At 44.9% G+C, this 20,752-nt stretch overlaps 1 protein-coding gene across 2 annotated transcripts in view; it reads left to right on the forward strand.

The window, feature by feature from the left end:
- The window catches only part of WWC2 (WW and C2 domain containing 2), a 208,667-nt gene that overhangs the window by 132,279 nt on the left and 55,636 nt on the right, over positions 1-20,752 (forward strand). For both annotated transcript variants that reach the window (XM_047856004.1, XM_047856005.1), the window contains 5 exons: positions 2,011-2,090; positions 8,037-8,166; positions 11,315-11,461; positions 12,489-12,562; positions 16,271-16,513. In XM_047856004.1, coding sequence (XP_047711960.1) covers positions 2,011-2,090; positions 8,037-8,166; positions 11,315-11,461; positions 12,489-12,562; positions 16,271-16,513 — 674 coding nt within the window. The remainder of the gene's footprint in view (positions 1-2,010; positions 2,091-8,036; positions 8,167-11,314; positions 11,462-12,488; positions 12,563-16,270; positions 16,514-20,752) is intronic.

The raw sequence follows: 20,752 nt of genomic DNA on the forward strand, positions 1-20,752 counted from the left end.
GTGATGGAGGTGCCTGAGGCGTGTTCCTGAACTCTTCTGTTTTCAATACGCACTCTCTCTAGGGGATCTCATTCATTCTCATGCATTTAAAGTATCATCTTTGTGTCAGTGACTTTCAGTTTTATATCTCTGGTCCAGACACTTCTGAACATCCAGCCTCCATATTCTAATCGCCTTTGAAGTTTCATGGGTATCGGAAAATTAAACGTCTTAAAAAACACCCTCGGTGCTACCCCAGGATCTGGTCCCACCCTCCAGGGAGGCCCCTTCGTGCACCCACCTGGCCAGTAAAACTCCTGGCAGTGATCTTGGGCACATCTTCTCTTTCACCCTGCACATGAGTCCATCACCAAGTCCTGTTGAGTCTGCCTCCCAATATATTCTTCCTCTGGGCTCTACTCTGTATACACTGCTCAAAGGCCAGCCCGCGGTACAGGTAGAATGGCCCCTTTTGGCCCCGCTGGTCCAATCACTTGAGTCATCATGGCGGTTTCTTAAAAACCATAAAGCAGATCATGCTTTAAAATTCCTCCTCAGCTCTCATTGTTCTTAAGGTTTAGAAATCTTCCCCATAGCTTCACGACTCTACAATAAGGCTTTCATTTCCAGTCCCGTCTCATGCTACGCAACACTTCCGTAATTCAGCAAATGGTAACGTCCTTTAAATCCCAAATTTGCCAAGTACCCTCCTCCCACAGTTTAGGGTTTGTCCGTGAGCCCTACCTTTTGAGGACCCCCTTTACGAGACGAAGCCCCGCCGACCCGCTCTGCTTAACCGGCCTTTCCACACGCAGGCTCTGACCAGCTCCTCACTAAATCGGGTCCCGTTGTTCTTTTTTATCCTGAAGTATCCTGAACCCTTCCTTTATGTCCCCGTGGTAATTGGTAAGACTCAGGTCGTTAGATGATTATTTGCCCAACATCTGGCTCCCCTGTTGTTCTGTAGGACCCATGAAGGCAAAGGTCTCGTCTGCTTTAGTCACACTTCAGACCCAGTACCTGACATGGTGGAAAGTCAGTAAATATTTGTGGAATGGATAGACCGAAGAGGAAATAATAGTTCAAAAGTGCGTGGACATACTGTGTAACAGAATGTGCTTAAAACTTAAGGCTATAATACAGAAATAAATTTCTGACAGCCCCGTGAAGAGCTTTAGTTTGTGATGAAACCAGGCTTCTGCTCTTTTTTTTGACCTATCACATCTTAGCATTGTCATTACCAAGAATATATGGGACCACGGGAAAAAATATATATATCTTGTATCAGTTTGATGGCAAATGTGTATCGATCACACATTTTTTGTCATTGTCATTTTATTTCTCATGGTGCCTGGTACTTTTCTAGAAGTTTGGGATCTAGCTGGTGCGATATATGTCCCCTGGGGGACAGACAGTAAGCAAGAACACAGAAAATGTCAGTGCTTGAGAAATACTATGAACCAAATAAAACAGAGTGATGGCATGGGTGGGATGGTTAGAGAAGTCCTATTTGAGTGAAAAGGCGACCTGGGAGCTGAGGCCTGAGCGACAAGAGTCAAGCCTTCCAGCCGGAGGGCAGAAGTACATGTGGAAAGAGCTATTGATTGCTGAGGCAGGTACTGCCTGTTGTGTTTGAGAAATGGAGCGATGGCCAGTGGTCCCGGAGCAGAGAGAAGAGCAGAGAAGGAGGAGTACACGCTTTTGGGGGTAGAGAAGCCGGGGTTTCAAGTTCTGACTCTCCCCTTCCTGGTTATCGATCACAACAAAATGGAGGCAGTCATGACGCCAGCTCGTAGGCAATGTTGCTAAATAAGACGGTGAGGGTAAATGTTAGTAATAATGCACATCATTGATAATTTAAACATCATTAACCTACCTTCCATAGAACTTCTGTCCAGGGAAAACCGGTAGCCTGAATGTTAAACTAATGGCTGTGTTTGTGTGTTTAATAGCTTGCTAATAGACAGTCTTTTGAAACGGCGTTGCTACTTATTTACAAACATTCATATTTACATTGATGTCTCGCAAAAGGTTAAAAAGCTGAAGAGAGAACTCTCACAGATGAAGCAGGAATTGCTCTATAAAGAACAAGGCTTTGAGACATTGCAACAGTGAGTATAAAAATACTGAAATTCACTTTAGAATAATTGAAAGCCCCCTAACTAATACAAAGAAAATAGAAGTACATTGGGGCGCCTGGGTGGCTCGGTCGGTTGGGCGTCCGACTGCGGCTCAGGTCATGATCTCGTAGTTTGTGAGTTTGAGCCCCGCATCGGGCTCTGTGCTGACAGCTCGGAGCCTGGAGCCTGCTTCGGATTCTGTGTCTCCCTCGCTCTCTGCCCCTCCCTCGCTTGCACTCAGTCTCTCTCTATCTCAAAAATAAATAAACATTAAAAAAAAAAAGAAAATAGAAGTACAGATTACATAAGAGATTTCTCCAAGAAACATGAAGTAAAAAGCTCGGAGCTCTGCACCAGAAACCAAAGAAAACCAATCAACCAACAAAAACACGTAGGGGAAATCTGTACACGTTGAAGAGGTCTGAAGTTTTATCCGTCATCGGAGATCCAAAGAAACCAGTGGGAATGTTAACTTTGTGCCCCGGGCACCTGCCAGCCTGCTCTGAATTTGAGGTATGGAACCAAGGGACGAGGCACAGGAAGTGCCTCCACATTGGGCTCCTGCGGCTGCACGAGGTGAGCCTCTGCTGCCCTGAGCCCGGGGTTGATCTCAGGGAGCAAGTCAGGTTGTCCGCGAGGAGCTTGAGTGAGTTCCTCTTTTCCTGTGTCCCTTCTGTCCTTTCCAGTTCTATAGTCAAGTCTGAAAGGCTGGGCCAAGTTAAGGAAAATATGGCTGACAGAGGGCAGCAGAACCTGGGATCTCCCGCCCCATTCCCGGCCCCCAGAAGCCACTGTTCTCCCTGCTGACGAGGTGCGGCCCAGCTAAAGCCTGGCAGGCACACCGAACTTTCCAGCCCTCCCGATCCTCCCACAGGGTCTCTGGTGCGAGGCAAGAAGCTGATGGTTTTCACAGCCACATGACTGCAGAGAGGATTAAAGGCATGATCCCTCAAAAGGCATTTAACTGTTTTTTACTTCCCTCCTCTGTGTACAGGGCCGTCTGCCAACCGCGGAGCAGGGTTTACAGAGAGAGTCCCTGATTGCCTGCTTGTTCCTCCCCCGCCCTCCCCTCTGTAGCCACCCAAGGCAGATGGCATTACCCCTTTGAAAGATCCTGTATATTTGTTGGCCAGACAAACCACAAGCTGGGTGTTCTGTGTGTTTGCACGATGAGTTATACATCAGGACGCCAGTCATGACTCTTGACCACCAGTCCCGTGACTTTGGCTTCAGAGACTGGTTTTATGGCTCAGTCTTCTTTCTGGCCACTCACTCATGTCATCATAACCATTTTATTCTTCCAGATGCTCCTGTCCTAGTGGTTTTCAAACCTGACTGCGTATCAGAATAATCTGTTTAAAAAAAAACAAAAAACCTATTTTTGGTCTCCATCTAGGTATATTTTATGAGATCCCCAGGTGGTTCTCAAGTATAGCTGTGTTCTAAGAAGCTCAGCAGACTGCAGAGCCCCCCCCCCTTCAAAACTGAGCAGATCTAGAATGCCACAGATGTGATATTTAGTAAATTGCATATCAACATAAAGGAGGGCTTTGTGGTGCCAGTGGAGAGAGGACACAAACTTTGAAGAGTGCCACAAAACGTTTAGCTATACGGTAAACATTCTTAAGGCACATGAAATTCTAACTCATGTCACCACCCGGGATTAAAGGTTAGCCAAACGTTGCTGTTTTTGTTATATTGATATAACAATGCTGTATTGTTTTAAAGCAGTTTGCTTGCAAGCAATTTTTATAGGAATCTAAGGCATGTTTAAGAATCTGTCAATAACATTCCACAAGAAAACAATAGACATCTGTTGTAGAAATCCAGGCATTCTCTTGCAATGATTCTAAGCCCTTGAACCAAAGGCAGAAAGATACGCTATCTAACATCAGAGACCTCTCTTGTTGATCCTAACTATAGACAAAATAAAGCTGTTTTCATTCAGATGTTAACTACCATACTACTAGAACATTGGATAAAAATTGATTGAACCCAGAGACCATACTTTCCAAGAAACCACATTCCTGATACTATAAAGGAACTTTTACTTGGGGTTTTGACAGAAAATATATTTCAGGAAAAGATGGAAATAGAATCCTACTGCATGCTTTACCACCTCTCATTTATTCACGATAGAGTGGAATATTTTTGCCAAGTCTGGGGCTATAATATAATTTAAACTCAGGCTTTCATTTTACTGGGTACAGTAGTTTATGCTGGATGAATGAATGTAGCTTTATTCTCTACATTATTCATTTCAGTCTGTGGTCCCAAAGTTGACTTTGGCCTCGGCAATAGCAGAGCTTATGTGTAGATGGACATTTCTACTTTGCCACCTGCAGCATCCACTCAAATGTGGAAAATGAGAAGGGAAGGATGAAGCACTGAGCAAGCCAAAAGTATATACCTATTCTGTGAAAATTTGGCTCGGGGGTACATATTTGCCAGGGAAGGTGTGCAAATGGGACTCTCTTATCTTTCGGGAGAGACGAAGACATAGGGGAAATTAATAACGGTGCACAGAAAAAAAAAACAAAAGGAAAACGTTTGTTTTTCATTTTTTTTAGGGAAGAATATAAAATGGCATTTCTCAAATCAAGAACAAAAAACACCGGAGTTTGTCTTAAAGATCAGCAAATAGCGCCCATATTTTGTTTGATTTTTGTTTGGTTTTATTTTATGGTCGGTTAGGGTCGAAAAAGAGAGAAGAGGTGGGAGACGCAGAGTTGAGGAGAAAAAGAGGAAGAGGAACAGTTAGAGGAGAACGGAGGTGTTCAAAGGAGGAGGAAGAAGGGAGAGAGAGCCCAGAAGGAGCTCCGTGGTGGGCGCTGAGTTGAGATGGCCTGTCCTCGTCGTATTTAGCACCCAACTGAGCGAGCAGTGGGCAGCCAGGAGATTTTTGTCTAGTTCTGAAGCTCTCTGAAATGTAAATGAGCAGGCTTGAAGTAGTCCTGCCTTTATTTTTAAGTGTTAAAGTTAATTTCTGAGAACGGCTCACCTACTTTTTTTGTTTTCAGATGTTAAAGTTGATTTGTGACTTCAAGACCTGTTTTGCGGTTAGATTCTGAAGGTTTTTCACAAATAGAAAGAAATCACTTGGGCTTTAGAAATTCCCTTTGACACAGTTTAAGAGTCCTGTGTTAGTAGCTACTTCATGAATTCTCAGGGCTTTGTGGTTTTTTTTTTTAATTAAAATAAGGTTTTTTTGCCTCAACTACTCAGTTGGTAGATACAGTACTTAAGGGAGCCAACAATTTCGCTGATGAATCCTTTCCCAGAGAAATGGAATTCACCAATATTCAAAGTACCCCCAGTGATTTTTATCGAATATTCCAAGTGTAATAGGAGAACCCTAAGCCCGAGTCTGTCCTTTTGAGGATTATGCCCCGACTAGCTAAGTGTTTATGCAATCTCAAGGCTAACGTCGGGTAAACTTCCTGGTCTTACTTTTCCTACTTGGAGGAAGTGTGACTAATATATCTCTAGGGTCCCTTCCCACCCTAAACACTGTGTGCGTGTGCACACGGCTGCTTAATTCAGTGATGCCGTTGGTTGTACTGTATTATCGAACAACCTGATGATGAAATTTATTTGATCTTAGGTTAAGACTGTTCGGCAATAAAATACTTACTAAAACGGTACTTGGGGAAGTAGGTTATCTACAAACTGCACTTGCTCGAGTCACCTTTGGAAGAGTAAGATGGCATCATTGGTGGGTGGTTGTTTGGTTTTTGTTTTGTTTTTTCAGATTAGTCCCTTCACACTGACATAAATGTCCATCATTACATGTTTTAAACCGAACGAGCACAGAGCCAGTTTTCTGTGGCTTCACGGATGCCATTTCTATGTGGACAAGACTAAGAATTATGTCCAAGAGTGAGAGCTCTTGGCCAGTGGGGCAGAAGCATAGCCGTATGTTCTTCAAGTGAACCCTCAATTGTATTCAGAATGAATGCCGGGCAGCATCAGTGGCTGGAGAGTGATAGTGAGGGTCCTGTTAAACCATTTTTTTTAACGTTTACTTATTTTTGAGACAGAGAGAGACAGAGCATGAACAGGGGAGGGGCAGAGAGAGAGGGAGACAGAATCTGAAACAGACTCCAGGCTCCGAGCCAGCAGCACAGCGCCCGACGCGGGGCTCGAACTCACGGACCGTGAGGTCATGACCTGAGCCGAAGTCGGACGCTTAACCGACTGAGCCACCCAGGCGCCCCTGCCACTTTTTTTTTTTTTTTTTTTAAGAATTAGGTAATTTGGTTGGGCCCTTCACACACAAAGAATTAGGTTACTTGAAACCCCCTGACATAGGGTGACCATGCAAACTGTAAGGACATTTGGTGAGCAGATCTGCAGGGGTGACGGATGAGCTGGTGGAAGAACTCTTTATTCAACGTTAGCACCTCCGCTCTTCTGCCTGGTTCCTAGATTTGAACTCGTCTGCAAGGCAAGCAGTTTTACCTCGACTCATAACGGCCATAAAACAGAAGGAGCACTTTTCACATATTTGAAAGCCAACAGGAAACTAACCACACAATCCAAATATGTAGGATTCTCACTGGTATAAATAATAATCACTCCCGTTTACGCATCGCCCACCAGCTCCTAGGCACCGTACTTGGTTTTGCACAGACATCAGGGCATGTAAGATGAGGCGACAGTGAGGGATCTGCACTTCCTGTAGTTGTTCAGTTTATTGGCACCTCTGTCCTGCTAAATCCTTTCCCGGTGGCCTTAACCTGTCTCAGGGTAGAGGTCGGATTAGCGTGAGGAGGTTTGAATTCAGCCAGTGGAAGGATCGCCCAAATTGACTCAAGACAAAATGACCGAGCTTGAAAATGTTGAGAAACAGACTGGGCGTGAGGTGGGCGATGGGGGAGTGTGAGCTAGGAGTGGTTGGAAGAGAAAATGGGAGAACGGTCGGCTTGAAAGCACGATGTCGGTATGTGGGAAGAAAGTCGCAAAGTCACCAGCCAACTACGATCCTCCAAAAATCAGCTCCTGCTGTTTGTGTAACTTGTACTCTGTCAACAGTCTTTAACATTTTTCTTTCTTTCTTCTTTCTTTCTTTCTTTCTTTCTTTCTTTCTTTCTTTCTTTCTTTCTTTCTTCCTTCTTTCCTTCTTTCTTTCTTTCTTTCTTTCTTCTTTCTTCTTTCTTTCTTCTTTCTTTCTTTCTTTCTTCCCTCTTTCTTTCTTTCTTCCCTCCCTCTTTCTTTCTTTCTTTCTTTCTTTCTTTCCTCCCTCTTTCTTTCTTTCTTCCTTTCTTCCTCTTTCTTTCTTCTTTCTTTCTTCTTTCTTTCTTCTTTTTTTCTTTCTTCCTTTCTTTCTTCCTTTCTTTCTTTCTTTCTTCCCTCTTTCTTTCTTTCTTTCTTCATTTCTTCTTTCTTTCTTTCTTTCCTCCCTCTTTCTTCTTTCTTTCTTTCTTCTTTCTTTCTCCTTTCTTTCTTTCTTTCTTTCTTTCTTCCTTTCTTTCTTCTTTCTTTCCTCCCTCTTTCTTTCCTCTTTCTTTCTTTCTTCCCTCTTTCTTTCTTTCTTCCTTTCTTCTTTCTTTCTTTCTTTCTTTCTTTCTTTCTCTCTTTCTTTCTTTCTTCCCTCTTTCTTTCTTTCTTCTTTCTTTCTTTCTTTTTTTCTTCCTTTCTTTCTTTCTTTCTTTCTTCCTTCTTTCTTTCTTCCTTCTTTCTTCCTTTCTTTCTTTCTTCTTTCTTCTTTCTTTCTTTCTTTCTTTCCTCCCTCTTTCTTTCTTCCCTCTTTCTTTCTTTCTTTCTTCCTTCTTTCTTTCCTTCTTCTTTCTTTCTTCCTTTCTTTCTTCTTTCTTTCTTTCTTTCTTTCTTTCTTTCTTTCCTTTTCTTCCTTTCTTTCTTCTTTCTTTCTTTCTTTCTTTCTTTCTTTCTTTCCTTCTTTCCTTTTCTTCCTTTCTTTCTTTTTTCTTTTCACAGAATTGATAAGAAAATGTCTGGAGGCCAGAGTGGCTATGAACTCAGTGAAGCCAAAGCCATTCTAACTGAACTGAAATCTATCAGAAAGGCTATCAGCTCAGGAGAAAAAGAAAAACAAGATCTGATGCAGGTATGTTACAAACATTTTGTGAAGTCGGACAGCTACCTTCTGGGGCCCCAGAAACTCTTATCGGGGCGGAAGCTCTCCATCGGAATCCAGATGGCCCTTTATCACCCTGCCTCATTCACATAGAACTTGCTCCCATGGGAGATGTTTGCGGGCACTGAGGCAACAGGCTGCCGTGAACGCGTTGGTTCCGAGGTTCTGATGTGCTTCTTTGAAGGCAGGCTTTGGATGGCCTTTGAGACAGGATGTGCTGGATCCTAGAGTCCACGTGAGATTAGCATTTGGGGGCACCTGCAACTCACTGAAACTTCATGTGGAAACCAGATAAGCAGGGTTACCTAAACTGTGATCCTCAGCTGGGGACACACAAAGGGTACGTCACCTGTCAACAGCAGGTCAAGGATATGCCCTGAGGAGTACGGGAAAGGCATGTGAGGAGCTTCAAAAAGCTTCGCGCCACCCTAGGTGATTCTGAGGTGCCAGCTGGGGGGTGGGGAATGCCGACCCAGCTGGGGGGTGCCCATCTAGTCATCCTAGGAAAGCTGCCGGTGGCAGAAAATCCCCGTGTTAAACCTGTATAGTTCTCAGCCCAAAGGTGAGCCAGCCTTGTGGGTACAAGAAACAACCATTCAGTGATCAGTGTCCTGCATTTTAAACACATATAGTCAGCAGGTGCAGTCGGATTTGGGGGGTTTTTAAAGAGCATATCTGTTCCTTCTCTTACCTTCCCTCTATCCCATAATGATCACAAGGTCCAAGAATGCTTTGTATGTCAGATATTTGGGGTTCTGAGTAAGGATTCAGTCTGTGTCTTTGGGAAAATGTTAGAGCCAGTGGCAATGTTTGCATTCTTAGTAGAACCTCTACATTTAAATACTATATTCAAGTACCTCATGTCAGTTTTCAAAATGCCAACGGAATGTAGGTACATGTTCTTAAACACCTATACATTTGGGGAATTTTGAAATAACCTGCAGGAAGAGAGCAAATAGAAAAGACAGTAGTGATGATGGCGAATCCTTGTAAGTATTGACTGTGTGCTGGGCGGTCTTCTGCCTGCCTTGCACGAAAGTAGTTCAGTTAATTCTGACAACAGCCCTTGGGCATGTATTGTTCTCACTTACAGACAAGGAAATTGCAGGACACAAAAGTTAAGTAGCCTCCTTAAAGTCACACAGCTCAGGAGTGGCAGGACTTTGGTTCAAACCTAGGCAGTCTTGCTCCAGAATATGCGGTTTTAAACATATATGGGAAACATAGAAAACTTTATTTGGATATATTTCTATTTTGTTCTAAAGCGATCCTGATGATTAAAACAGTAATTCCTAAAATGCACATCAGAGGTCCTTTGGAAAAAAATTAATAGTTAGCTTGAGCAAATTTATGTCGGAATTTTATAATTCAGCAATCTTAGGTTATCTTTGATTCTTCCAGTAAAGAAGAAATTTGGATTTATAAACAGACCAGATTAAGTTAAAAGATTAGAGTCCTTTTCAGTTACTAAAGTATATAAAATAATTAACTAGTAGATACAGAAATCGAGAGTAGAGCTAAGAAGGACATTAGGTGGGTAGCTTCCATGACTTTCAGACCTCTTTGACCATGACCCACAGTAAAGGATACATTCTGCATGAAAACCCAGTCACACACAAATGTCTTTATGTTTGGACACACACACACACACACACACCATATATCACAGATGTTTGCCTGCTCTTAATACTAGTAATGTGGTCTGAATTGACTTTCTAGTCTCTTCTTTTTTAGCACAAAACATGCCAGTCATGACCTACTAAATTGATAAGGTATACTGTCATCCCCGACAGGCTTGAAAAAATACTACTCTCTCCACTCTACAGGTGAAAAAATAGAAAAGACTTGCCCAAAGTCACTAAAAGGCTTCTATGTTCTTTTCTGTGATATATTTGACATGATCGTTGAAGTCTCATCCCTCTTGTATTTACATTTTGCATAAATGAACCCTTGAAAAAGAAAATAAAAAAGGCTAGGTAAAAGGCACATGTCAGATCTCTGATATTTCTAGTTTTGGGGGGACACTTCTCATTTTTTATGGTAAAAATTGTAAATATCAGGATTAAATCCTGGCCTTTCTTAAAGTTGGCAATAATGAGCTTCTTACCATTTTTATTAGTGTTAGGGCCAGGGGAGAGTTGGGAACAATTTAGTTAAGATTTTTCTCTTTCTTAATACTTTCACTTGCTCACATCCTCTCTTGAAAGTAAGCTCAGTATATTAAACATGGGTGGCAATGACAGGCACATTCATTGTTGATTATTCACTTTACAAAACCAGACATTATCACCCTGGCATTGCCATGCAGTCAGTGTAAAGATGGGCTGGGACCAGCTGCCAGCACTTCAGCTTCTGGGCCTCAGTTTCCTCATCTCTGACGTTACCAGGAGCAGATAATCTCTTGGGTCCCATCCAGACGTAAAATGGCATAATTATGGAAGTCTGCTAAGTAGGAAGTTTCCTTCTATATCTAAAATGAGATTGCACTGTAGGTATTCCACATTTACATCATTTCTGCTGTATGAAGTGAGTAGTTAAGATGAGTCATTTTAAAATAGAGATCTTTTTGGGGCTCCTGGGTGGCTCAGTCGTTAAGCATCCGACTCTTGGTTTTGGCTCAGATCATGACCTCACGGTTGGCGAGTTTGAGCCCCACATGGGGTTCTGCACTAACAGTGTGGAGCCCGCTTGGGATTCTCCCTCTCATCCTCTCTTTCTGGCCCTCTCCCGCTTGGACTCTTTTTCTCTCTCAAAATAAATAAATAAACCTTACAAAATAAATAAATTTTAAAAATAGAAATCTTTTCGATTGTTAAAATTAAGAAACGTATGTACTAAATGTAAAGGTGCCATTAAGCACAGCGTGAATAATTCCAGCTTGGGAAAGGTAAGATAATCTGTTTATTATGACCCCACACACTTCCAGAGTCACACGGGTGTATGTGGGAAATTAGGTTCTAATCTTATTTTTTCAATAATTTAAAGTGATACATACCTGTTAAAGTAGCTGTTTTTTTTTTCTATCGAGATCACTTCTTTCAATTTAATTTTACCTGCTGGGTGAGTCTTGCCATCCTAAATGTTAAGTTTCACGTAAGACTTTGTGTTTCCTGAACAGAGTCTCGCTAAGCTGCGGGAGCGGTTCCATTTGGACCAGAGCACGGGCACATCCGAGCCAGATTTGAGGTCCAGTCCTGTGAACTCCCATTTATCTCTCTCCAGACAGACCCTTGACGCCGGGTCACAAACCAGCATTTCCGGAGATGTAAGTTACCCACGTGAACGGTTGGCCCCAGCCCTGGCCGTGATGGGCCTGAATTACAACATGGATGGCAAGTGGGACGGGTGCTCGCTAGGTGGTTTGAATTCCAACTGCGTGGGTTCAATATTTCATATTCAGAGATTGGTTTTAAATATCAGAGCCTTATCTTTTCTGTCTGGATGTCACATGTATCAGGATTTGTCCGTATGAATGGTTTTGCTCAGACTTTCTCGTATTTATTCAGAGACACTATTGAAAGGTTACAGACACATAAAAATTTAAGTTTTCCTTATTAAATTTAGAGTCTTAGAAATTTAGAGCTTTTCAATTAAACATTGAGGCTGATGAGAAACAAAAAAAATATGCCTTTAAAAGCTAACAGATTTTTTTTTTATATCCAAGGTTGTTTATATTAAAATGCATGTATGGTTTATGCCCAGCATTTGAAAATATTTACTATGGCTTTGAAAACTATTAACTATTTTGCCTTCTCTTTGGGATGCTGTTTAGCAGACATTTACTTTTCAGTACGTTCCCAGTTTGCGTATTCTGTTCTGCGTCCTTGAATTCTATGCTATGAAAATAAAACAGGCAGAGATCAACAGTAGGACTTACCTGTTTGAAAAATCATTTTTTGAAGTTGTTTAGTTAATATCATGCCTTTGGAAGCTAAATGATGGAAATTTTTGGCTCATGGAGATGAAATTAGTTTCAGTTCGTAAATTTTATTGACCTGTATTCCCTTCGTAAACTCTAAGATACCGGAAACATTGACATGATACTTTTTATCTTGAATCTGATGTGTGGAGAAAATGACGTTGAAGTCTTTGAAAAACAGGCAAGCTTGAATTAAAAAGAAATGTTTTGCCCCCACTGAGACTGGAAAGTAAGTGCCTTTTTAAGTGGCGTTCCTGATTTCAAGACCATCTTCGTTAGTTTTCCAATTACTTGTGCTTCCTAGAAACAAAAGCAGTTTACCTTCATTCATTAGCAGACTTAATTGACTTTTTTCCCTTTTGTTTTTTACCAGATCGGAGTGAGAAGTAGATCAAATTTAGCTGAAAAGGTCAGGCTGAGCCTACAGTATGAAGAAGCCAAAAGAAGGTAACAACAGGGGAGCTATTCAGCGTTCGGTGGTCAACGGGCGCAAACAGTATTTTCTTTTCCAGAATTAATCTTTACTCGTATAGTGACATCTGCTGGGTGCTCCCCACGCCTTCTTACCAGGTCTGCTCTTCAGGGTTTTTAGATGTAAGGGTTGCAGAGTTCCCCCTCTGCTCGCTGTCTCCCCCTCACCCCAAAGCTGAAGGAAAAGGAGAATTAAAGAGAAGTGTGGGCATGAAATTGCCCCCTTGTCTTTTGGAAGAAAGAAGCTTCGAACTTGTCCAATCCTTGCTCACAAGTACAAGCGGGAAGATTGGCTGCTTAGGTGGAGTCGTGATATCGGCTCAGGTACAGGACTTAATAGTAGTTGAGCTCTCAGGTAAATAGCTTTAGTTCCTTTGATTTGAGGGGAAGACTTCCTGCTAAGGTGCTTAAAGATGCTGCGGTGTCTGTCCCTGCGACCGTCTTCAGGGCAAAGGAGAGATTCTGTTTCCCTCCATTCCCTTACAACCCTGTGCTTTCTTTTCGTGCTGCGTGATTCTGTGGAAGCTTCAGGAGACTTCTCCCTCCTCATCCAGTGCACGGGCTCACCTTCTTTTCATAATATGGACACCTTGCTCATTTTGTGGGGGAGGGTCATACAGCTATGTTTGATTTCATTATTTTCCTCTTAAGAGTTTAAAAATGCTACTGATTTGTGATTTGGGAAGACATTGGCGGGAGAGAAACTTCATTGTCACCCTGTAGGTGACAGAGAAGCTTCTGTTCCTCCTCCAGAACATGAAAAGCTCAGCTGAGAACCTGCTAGACTGTCAGTTTCCTATAAGACCATCAGATAGATACTGAAGTATACCCATTATTATTGGTGATGAGGATTATTTAAAAGTAATTAGCAAAAATTCTTAGAGGTTATCTGGCTTTAACAAAGCAATTGTCTGATTTGCCTAAACACAGAATTTGCCTCTTTATAGCTTCTGTAACTGCTGTTACTGGGTTCTTTGATTTACCGAAAAAAACAAAAAACCCTAACTAAGCTCTGTTCCACAAATTATTAACTGTGTGAGTTTGAACAAGTCACTTAGCCTCTCTGAACATTTCACTCAGCTGATTTTAATGCTTGTAAGTTTTCCTTGTCAGATTTTACATTTCCTGAGGTTCTGAAAAATCCGGTATACTTTCTGGCTGCTTCTCAGTGCCCAGGCCATGCCTTGCCCTCCACCATAAGGATTGAGGATTGCTTTGTGGTTTTGTGGCCCGGTGACGTGAAAGCCTCTGGTGGATGGTGTTTGCGGCCCTCCAGCTGTGAGCACGCCAACCCCTTAGCAGCCACAACTCCTGGGCTCTGTTGTAAACAAAGAGCGTTCTGTATCTGGTGTTCTGAAGGAGAATGGCCGTAACTCAGATTTAATTTTGGAGAACCACGCCTCATGCCCTGGGTTCTCTGGGGCTCCACTTGACTTCCCTTGGATCAGCTTGAACTTTCGCTTTACTTTTGCTGCTAACAGTTCATTCCATCTGGAGTTTATACACAGCTCTGCTCTCCCCTGGGTGTCCCCAGAAATCTTCATCATGTCTCGTTCCCCAGATTTGGTGTGCTCTTTCCAAATAAAATTCAAGACCCACCTAAAGCCCGATCACGCAAGTAATAGGTGCGTTTCTTTCCTTCATTAAGTCGTCGCTCCCAGTTCTGTTGTTAAGTCAGTCACATCAGAACTTAAGACATTGGTTCTTTCCCACTTGGTTGCCTTGCTGGCCTATTACCATTTGGGGTTTTATTTTAAAGTTACTAGCGATGCTGATGCGAGGGTAGATCTCGAGGGTTTGTGCATATGTTGAAAATGCTTTTCTTCCTCAATTCCGAGTACGTAAAGAGGCGGGTTGTATTTCCCTGCAACCTGTTTTCTCCTCCAGCCTTTGTTTTATGTGCTTAATGAAGCTAATAATATCATGCTTATTTAGCATTTTGATGATTAATTTTCTAGTACACTGAGACAGTTGTGTATGGTTTTGTGGTTAAAGCTGATGTTACATCTATGGGAAGTGCAGACGGTGGGGGAAAATCACAAGTACGTTGTATATGCAGGGCCAGCTTAAGATGGGAGTTTTTTGTGGTTTGTTTTTTTTTAAACTAAAACCAGAAACTGTGGAACTACTTCCATCTTTGTCCAGAAAACATTATTTTGTTCATCTTTTTCCTTCCCTTCTACAACTTCTTCTGTCTAAAAGTAAAAAAAAAAAAAAATACCCCCTTTCTATCTACTTCTCATATTCCAGTATGTGCTGTAACAGCATCCAAAGTAACCATCCAGCTTTGTTTTTTAATAAGAATATAGATTCCTTGTGCCAACATCAGTTGCCTTCATAACTTACCTTGATGTTGTGCTCGTGGTCAAAACAGCCACGTGCCACTTACCTCGTGAACAGTCCTGATGGTCCTCACGGTGCCGCAGAGCAAGTTCTTTGATTCAGACGGTCAGAACGTTTTTTTAAGTTTATTTATGTACTTTGTGATTGAGAGAGAGAGAGAGTGGGGAAGGGGCAGAGAGAGAGAGGAAGGGAGAGAATCCCAAGCAGGCTCCACACTGACAGCACAGAGCCTGACACGGGGCTCGAACTCACGATCCGTGAGATCATGACCTGAACGGAAGCCAAGAGTCAGACGCTTAACCGACTGAGCCACCCACACGCCCCCAGAACGTTCTGGTTCAGTCAGAAGTTAACTTTACCAATTAGCGTTAAGCAGTAGAAGACATAGTAGAATCGGAGGTCAGGCAAAATTATGAAACCAGTGAAGTTCCCCTCTGCTGGTTTTTCCTCCTCCTCCCCCTTCTCCCCATCCCTGTCCCCCTCACCCCACCACCTGCTGTCACCGTGGGGGAGCCGCTTCAGCTGCCCGTGCCGGCGAAGGTCCGCTGGGAGCTGCGTGCTCCTGGACAGCTCCTGCATACTCAGGGAAACCGGGTCAAGTGCAGGGATGTCTGCGGCGCTGGCTCCGTGAGTGCTCCGCAAGCGGCGTGGGCACCGATGTCACAGTGCACAGCTTCCGGGCAGCAGGAGGCCTGGGGCGAGGCAGGGCTGCTCCCTTTCCCTTGGCGACGCGGAGCCTGCTGGATCGACTTCGTTGTATTACTGGTCAGCCAAGCCACCGCTCCGTCTTCTCCCCTCATCCTCCCCGACGGGCTGATAACCCGGCTGCCCCCCCCAGCTGACCCCGGGGACCCCCATCTTACTAGGGGACAGCGTCTTCACCCAGAGGAACAAAACCTATAGTGATGTCATGGTAGCCATCATTTACCTGAGTTGTTTTTTTTTTAAACGGAAGCCATCTGGGTGTCCCTCCTGCCCCCCTACCCAGGCAGTCGCACGTCCCAACGGGCCTGCCCGGGGCTCCCGGCGCTCTCTGCTTTTTAAGCTTCGGTGTACTTTGACCTTCGCTCTTCTTTTTAGCTAGGCGGGTTTGCTTACTTGTGTCTTAAAGGTGAGGAACATGCAGCAGACCAAAGCCAGGTGTGGGGCGTCCCGGGGCTGGAGGGCGGGCTGCGGCTCTTACCTGCCTCCCAGCAGGCGATCACCGCCCCCCCCCACCCCGGGGAGGGTCACCGGGTAGAGTTGGGAGGGCATCTAGACCCCCAGCCTTGGCTGGGTTGTGTCTTCCCTTTCCTGGGAGTTCTAAGTCTGTGCGCCCCTTTTCTTATTGCTTGATTTTAGTATGGCCAACTTGAAAATTGAACTGTCAAAACTGGACAGTGAGACCTGGCCCGGGGCGCTGGACATCGAGAAGGAGAAGCTGATGCTGATTAACGAGAAAGAAGAGCTTTTGAAGGAGCTGCAGTTTGTCACCCCACAAAAACGCACCCAAGATGAACTGGAGCACCTGGAGGCCGCCAGGCAGCGGCTGGAGGAGGAGCTGTTGTCCGTGAGGGGTCCGCCGAGCCGGGCGCTGGCCGAAAGGTTCGTTTTCCTCCCTGGGGCCCCGGGCCCGGCAGCCCCTGGGGGTGCGTCTTCCCATGCCCGGGTGCCCGTGCCCCCGGTCTCTGCAAATCTGCATTGCGGCCGTCCTTAGTGGCCCGAGCCCCGGCACCCAGGGCCTTTCTTTCTGGTGGAGCGTTACCCTCCTGAGGCCCCGTGGTGTCAGGTCCCCTGTTGGGAACGTGAACTGCCACGACAGACGTTGAATAAGTAAGGAATGTGGACATAAAACCAGGAATGCAGCACGTCGCTGACTGAGTGTGATAACAATGGCTACAAACTCTTGCACCCTGATAAGAAAGATTATCTGGACTGTTAGAGCCACTGAAGCTTCCTACTCTGGGTTTTACGACTCACAGGAATGCAAAAGTTTATTGCCTTTCATTTCACAAGGCAAAGACAACTTGCTTCCTTTGGGTGTCTTAACAGGTCACAAAATGTTCGCTTGGATTTGGTTTGTCAGTCGAAATCCTCCTGTGAAGCAGGTGAAGATGTAAAGGGAAATACTTGAAGCAGTTTCCCGATCTTTCTGTGGGAGGGTGTGAGTTGACCACTCCACGTAAAACAGCCAGTTGTGTGAGCGGGAATATCAGGCAGGCGCTGTGCCCAGGAGCCCCGTGTCCAGGCCTCGCTGACGGACGTGGTCGGACGGACGCCTGTTCCAGCCGTGGACCGTGCAGCCTTTCAGAACCACTGCACCAGGGGCGTCCGGGCGGCTCAGTCGGTTGAGCGTCCGACTTCGGCTCAGGTCTTGATCTCGTGGTTTGTAGGTTCGAGCCCCGCGTCGGGCTCTGTGCCGACAGCTAAGGGCCTGGAGCCTGCTTCCGATTCTGTGTCTCCCTCTCTCTCTGCTCCCCCACTCACTCTCTGTCTCGCGCTCTCAAAAATAAATAAAAACGTTAAAAAAAAAAAAGTTAAAAAAAAAAATCACTGCGCCAGCAAGCGCTTTAGGCCAGCAGGTGAGGAGCAGTGCCTGTCCCGGAATGACGGGAAGGAAGGTCACGTTCATGTAATTTCAAGTGACCTGGAAGTAACTTTAAGACACCCAGCCATAATCCAACCGCCTTTTTTTTTTTTTTTTTAATTTCTTGGCCTCTTGCCTTCTAATTCCTTGTCCCCTTAAGGTTGTGTGGCTACATAATATCAAAATATTTGAAGTGTGGTGCGGGAAACAGTAGGAAGGAGAACCGCTGACGTTCCCGGGTAGGTGTTGGCCTGTGGACTTGCCTGCCCTGAGTTTAATCACCTGGGGAGAGTTGACTTCTGTGAGTTAAATGCCGGTCGAGAGGATGCCTGGCCACAGCTTTACGGAGCAGGCACACGCGTCAGAAGGGAAAGCCTCTGCACCTCACATTCCTGAAAGAATTCTCGTTGCCCACCTGCCGCTTCTTTCCTCCCCTCCTGCTCAGACATCTCTGTCTAGCAGTGCCGGCTGAAGGGTCTCCCCAAAGGTGGATGTCAGCAAGGCCGGCCAGGGAAAGATACACCCCACAAAGAGCAGAAGGAACAAAAAGTTCCGGAGAGAAGGCAGAGTCCCGTTGTATTCCTGAACTACCTTGATGTCCTGTCCTGTCCGTGTTTACAGGTCTTAAATTTCTAGGGTAAGAGTTTGATAATCACCAGTGAATAGGACGGAATGAGGAGTTTTTGTGTGGCCCACACACAAAGCAGCAAGCGTATTTGCGTCCTGTGTAACGCTTACTGAGTGTTATCTAATGACACGGGCCTCACGGGGCCAAGTGCGTCCCAGCCATTGTCTGTGGTGTGTGTCTGGGAAGGGCCCCTACACGGCCTTTACGTTTGTTCTGGGAGAGAGAAAATAGGTGTGTGTTTGTTTTAATCAGAGTAGCGTCTTGTTTGTCTTTTTTATTAGAGCTAGAACTTCAAAAATGACTAACGAAGTAGCATTAGAAATAGTTTGTTCCCAAGCGCCGAGGCTTTGGCTTTCGTACTTTGGCTTGCGCATAATCCAAGAAATAACTGGAAATAACTGCCCAGATCCCAGCAGAAACAGTAGGTGTGAACCCCTCAGGAAGAGGAACTATGAAATACATAAAAAAGTACCAATTTAGTGAGATCCAGCCCTGGGTTTTGTATCGGATGGGGAGTAGGCAGTTTGACTCTCCTCCTGACTCAGGATACCTGCGTGACCCTGTCTCCCACAATCGGATGTTAACGTTAGCAGGAAGGGAAGTGTGTATGTTTTATATTCGTAGTATGTTGTTGGCCAGAAGCAAATCTCCATCGTTGTGTCGTAGTTTGAGGTTGAGGGGACTAACACCCTCTTGCTTGAGCAACTTAAACTTTCCTCACTGCTGTCCTTGGATGCAAAACGGCCCAGCGTCTCCCATGTCCAAAAGAGCAGAGCCACCTGCCGAAGGGAGCACTCTGGGAGCATCGAGTCTTTTGCTGCCCGAGTAGACCCAGAGGGGTCGGCTTTGGAGTTTGTTGTCGTCAGCCGTTCTCCTTTACTCCCCTGTTCTCTGTCACCTTTTCTACTTCTGCGTTACTTCCTTCTGCTGTCTGTGCATAGAGTATTTCCGCTCTGCTTATTGTTACTGTTGAACTGAAACAGGTGTCTTAGAAGGCAAGAGGGTGGCTCTGAACAGCGGGCTTCCTCGGTGCTACAGCAGGTGTGGTGGCCGGAGACACTTCCGGGAAATAAGGGTCACCGCACAAGCCTTGGTTTCATCATAGAACAAACTGCTTCACCAGTACGAAACCCCTCAGTCTCCCCTTGGCATCTGCACGGCCGTCAAAGAAACCACTTCTGGGTCCCCCCAACTCTCCCTGTTTTCCATTTATGTTGTGGGTTTCTCATCATTTGGGGGGGGGTGGCCTCAGGCAAGACTCTGAGCCATGACTGAATTATATGAATGTTTTTGTCTCTGCTTCTGAACAAATGTTAAAGCAAGTAGGTGGGGGTATGAGTGTCATTTATTTTTTAACGGAAAAGGAACGGCTCACTTGTATAGATGGCGTGACATTTTCCCTAGGTGGAAAGTTCTGGGTAGTCATCATCAGTCTTCATCAGTCTTTAAAACAGTCTTCTGTCTGTCAGGGAGTGAGGGCAGAGAGAGGGCGGAGTGAAGGCCCTGCCCGGGTCTTGCGTAGAGCAGAGGAATGGAGAGTGTGGACGGTAGGACCAGCGGGAGGGGCCGAGTTGAAATGACCCTTTCTCAGCTTGGAGAAGGGCTTGCGGAGCCTGGGATGCACCCTTGGGAAGGGGCTGATACCTGAGCAGTTTCTTCTTATCCCTGGTCCAGAGGAAGTTGGGGAGAACGCTTCCTACAAAGGACCCCTGGGATCTGAGGGAGGCTGCGGGCTTCAGTGACTCCCTCAGAGACGAGGGCCAGGTGCTTGACCGAGGACGGCCACTCCACGGGAAGGGCTTCTGCGACTCTCCCGGGTGCTTCGTTGTGCTTCTCCCAGCAAAGACACAAGCACAAGGGAGCGTCTTCAGGCAGCCTGGGCAGACCTGGGGCTCGCCTTCCAGGAGCTTCGGGTCTGACTGGGGAGCATGCAAACAAGAACACAAGGCCGGGTCTCAGTGGTTCAAATGACCATAAGAGGGCCTTTGCAGTCGGCTGGGGGAGGCCGCAATGGGGCTGTCGCTTGTGCCTGAGAGGCGGAAAGCTTTGGATGCTAAATTTCGCAGGAAACACGGTAATGTCATACCGAGGCCTCCTTAACACACTGGAAAAGCCTTCATTTGTTCATGCAGGATTTAGTTTCAAAACTTATCTAACAATGTTTCTCCTGTTTCGGAAGACGTGGATTTGGGTAGGTTCTTGGGCTTTTTCCAGACCTTTATACCTTCTGATTCAGTTAATCTAATTCATATTCATTTTTCTCCCCCGTTGAGTTTTTGTTTATATTTAAGAGATTAAAAAAAAATAGGGACTGTATTCCTTTTCAAAATACACCTTTGAAAGCTGGGAATTAAGAATTTATCATGCTTTGAAGTGCTAAACAAAATGACAAGAATTGCTTTTTTTTTTATTTTAACATATAATGAAATTGTGTGGGTGACACATCAAAGGACAGATAGCTATAAATAAAATATGGGCATGTTTCCTCACTGCCTAAAACATACATTTCAAAGAGGTGAGAAATTAGGGAGATTTTCTCTTTCTCCAAAAAAAAAAAAAATCGCTAATTTTTATATCCCCACCTTGCAAGGCGTGCTGAGGCTCTGAACAAAAAGCATGTGTTTTGATG

This window comes from Prionailurus viverrinus, chromosome B1, assembly GCF_022837055.1.
Source record: "Prionailurus viverrinus isolate Anna chromosome B1, UM_Priviv_1.0, whole genome shotgun sequence".
Taxonomy (NCBI): domain Eukaryota; kingdom Metazoa; phylum Chordata; class Mammalia; order Carnivora; family Felidae; genus Prionailurus; species Prionailurus viverrinus.